The sequence below is a fragment of the Populus alba genome, chromosome 14 (assembly GCF_005239225.2).
Source record: "Populus alba chromosome 14, ASM523922v2, whole genome shotgun sequence".
NCBI classification, from domain to species: Eukaryota; Viridiplantae; Streptophyta; class Magnoliopsida; order Malpighiales; family Salicaceae; genus Populus; species Populus alba.
This window is the reverse complement of record NC_133297.1, coordinates 9,493,419-9,495,880: the sequence shown is the minus strand read 5'-3', so window position 1 is coordinate 9,495,880 and position 2,462 is coordinate 9,493,419. Positions and strand designations below refer to the sequence as shown.

Here is a 2,462-nt window from a genome sequence, read left to right as displayed (position 1 = left end):
AAAAATTCATAAGACGCAAGTCACGTAGCTAATATATTATTTTATTTTAGAGGAGAAGTAGAGGTGGATCAGGCAAATTTTTCGTCCTTGGGGCTACCAGCACCTAAATCCTTCCATGCAACCTGCCTATTAAATGTATGTTTGGTATTCTGGTTTATGATGTTTTTTTTTTAAATAATTTTTTAAAGATTTATTTTATTTTTCATAATCAAAACAATAAAAAAAATACAAGGAAAAAATAATTTGATACTTTTTTTGACGTAAAATGTATTTTTAAAAGGCATAAAAAAAAAACAAAGTTAAAAATGTAATGACAAACACCCTCTAGGATTCTTCCAATAACATATGTTGCTCCATGGTGATTAATCAGTATTATTATAGTTATTTAAAAGCTCAGATTGTTGCAAGGAAAACTGTTTTCCCGTAGAATCCGGATACCTTGTGGCCAGTTGGTCTTCATGGCAGACAATTTCTCTCTCGGAGTGAAGTTAATAACTAATAATTTAATTACGATATAATATAATATGCATCAGAATCAGAGGAAAGAGGAGGAGGAAGACAGGAGGTTCCGTGACTTCACCTTTCCTGCAACAAAAGATCGGCAATTCCGAGGTAGTCCACTGCCCGAAACGTAACCTTACAGCTCAACAGTGATTAAAGAATCGAAAAATTAAAGGAAAGCGTACTTATGATTTGATCTCTCTAAAATATTCTCCTTCTTTATGTATGAGCAAGAAAGTTGAGAATATTTCAACCCTAAAAGGCTACAAATAACAAAATGGGCAAAAAAGCCTCAATAAAATAGAGGTGTTCTGTTCTCTCTGCTCCCTCTGCTTTAGAATCAGAGTCCATTCTATTCAGTGACTCCAGTTATTTACCACTTTCATCTTACAACTTCAGTTTCCTTTCCCCAGGTATAAACAAAAACCCTAGCTATCGTCCATCTCCCTTCTCTTCTGTGCAATCAAAGCTCTCCAACCAGTGAACATGGACGGGTACGGGTACGGGTACGGGTCGGGTCAAAGGGGTGACAGAAGGCTGGAGATTGTGAGCGGGAAGGGTTTTGGGTTTGGCAATAGCAACCAGATCTTCGCGACTCGGCCACACTCACCCAATGTGGCATCGATTCCGCCTCGGCGGAGTCTGAGCAGTTCGTCAAAGCCCTGGGGAGGGTTGACTGATCCTGAAATGAAAAGAAAGAAACGGATTGCCAAGTACAAGGTTTACACGGTGGAAGGTAAAGTCAAGGCTTCTTTGAGGAGAGGGATCTGCTGGATCAAGAACAAGTGCTCTAAGATCATACATGGATACTAGTTGGAATTACCGGCGGCTCTGATTCTTACACGTCGGATGCACTGTCATGTCTTGTGGTTCCTGATGGTGATGTGGCGGGCAGCGTTGTTGCTGGAAATTGGTAAGCACTGGCATCGATTTTTTCTAAACCTTAAACGCTGGATCTCTGGGTGTTTATGGTGGGTCAAATATTTACGGGATTCTTTAAGTTGGGAAATTTTCATAGATAATAGACTCGATTGCTGTTTTCTTCTTCTTCTTCTTCTTCTTTTTGTATGTATGCAATGGCTTAGATTGCTATGCTTTTTGTTGATCACAACTATTCTACGTTTTTATTTGTAATTTCGATCAAAGATTAATACGAAATCTTGCAAAGCTCCTGAACCAGTCCTCCATTAATACACGGGGCAAAAAGATGAGTGAGATTAAAAAAAAATTAGTAGTTTATTATTAATAATTCATCTAACACAATCATATAACGTAATTTAATCTTCCTATGATCCAATCTGTTCTTAATCTTCCAGATCTCTTTAGTTTCAATTATTCAAGTATGCGGTTAAAAAAAAAAACATGAAGCAGGGGAAAACCAAACATGTAGAAGAACGATTGCATTGCCTTCTCTATTATGCGGATTCTGCAGTTGGATAGATGAACAAACAATTATGGAAACAATCGACCATTAGAGCATCTCCAGAGATGCTAAATGGAAAGTTAACAATAAAAAAAATATATATATATATTTTAGCTTTTCAATGTTTATTTTACATGCTTGGAGTGCTAAATAAAATGTTATTTTACTATTTTTTTTATAAAAATATTATTTCTATATATCTTACAAAAATATTAAAACACTATTTATTATAATAGTATTTGTTTTTTTTTTTGTTTTTTTAAATCTATTTTTATTTATTTATTTATAAAATTATCCAATCTCATTCTGCTTTTCCATGAAAGCAGAGTGATTTTCTTTTTCTTTTCAGCAATATGTTTTTCTTTTATCTTCTCAATCAGAAGAACTTAGAATTTCGATTGGGAAATAATGATTATCCTTCGAATTATTTTTATTTTTTATCAAAACATTTATTAATGTAAATATTCATTTAAGGATTGGTGAGTTCTAAAATCATGAGGTCGTCAATCAAACCCAATAATAAGACACCCAGAGCCAA

The 2,462-nt window shown here is 34.6% G+C and overlaps 1 protein-coding gene across 2 annotated transcripts; it reads left to right on the top strand.

The window, feature by feature from the left end:
• The first annotated feature begins 496 nt into the window (after positions 1–496).
• On the top strand, positions 497–1,659 carry LOC118041033 (uncharacterized). Of its 2 annotated transcripts, none has more exons than XM_035048128.2 (2): positions 497–612; positions 915–1,659. In XM_035048128.2, the coding sequence occupies exon 2, from the start codon at positions 988–990 to the stop codon at positions 1,312–1,314; it is 327 nt and encodes a 108-aa protein (XP_034904019.1). In that variant the 5' UTR covers positions 497–612; positions 915–987; the 3' UTR covers positions 1,315–1,659. The 2 variants fall into 2 exon arrangements, with proteins under 2 accessions (XP_034904019.1, XP_034904018.1); XM_035048127.2 differs by lacking the exon at positions 497–612 and adding an exon at positions 631–807.
• The last annotated feature ends 803 nt before the right edge of the window (positions 1,660–2,462 follow it).

Bases quoted from the DNA above. Each gene is read 5' to 3' on its own strand.
- LOC118041033 (XM_035048128.2), top strand. From the start codon at position 988: ATGGACGGGTACGGGTACGGGTACGGGTCGGGTCAAAGGGGTGACAGA.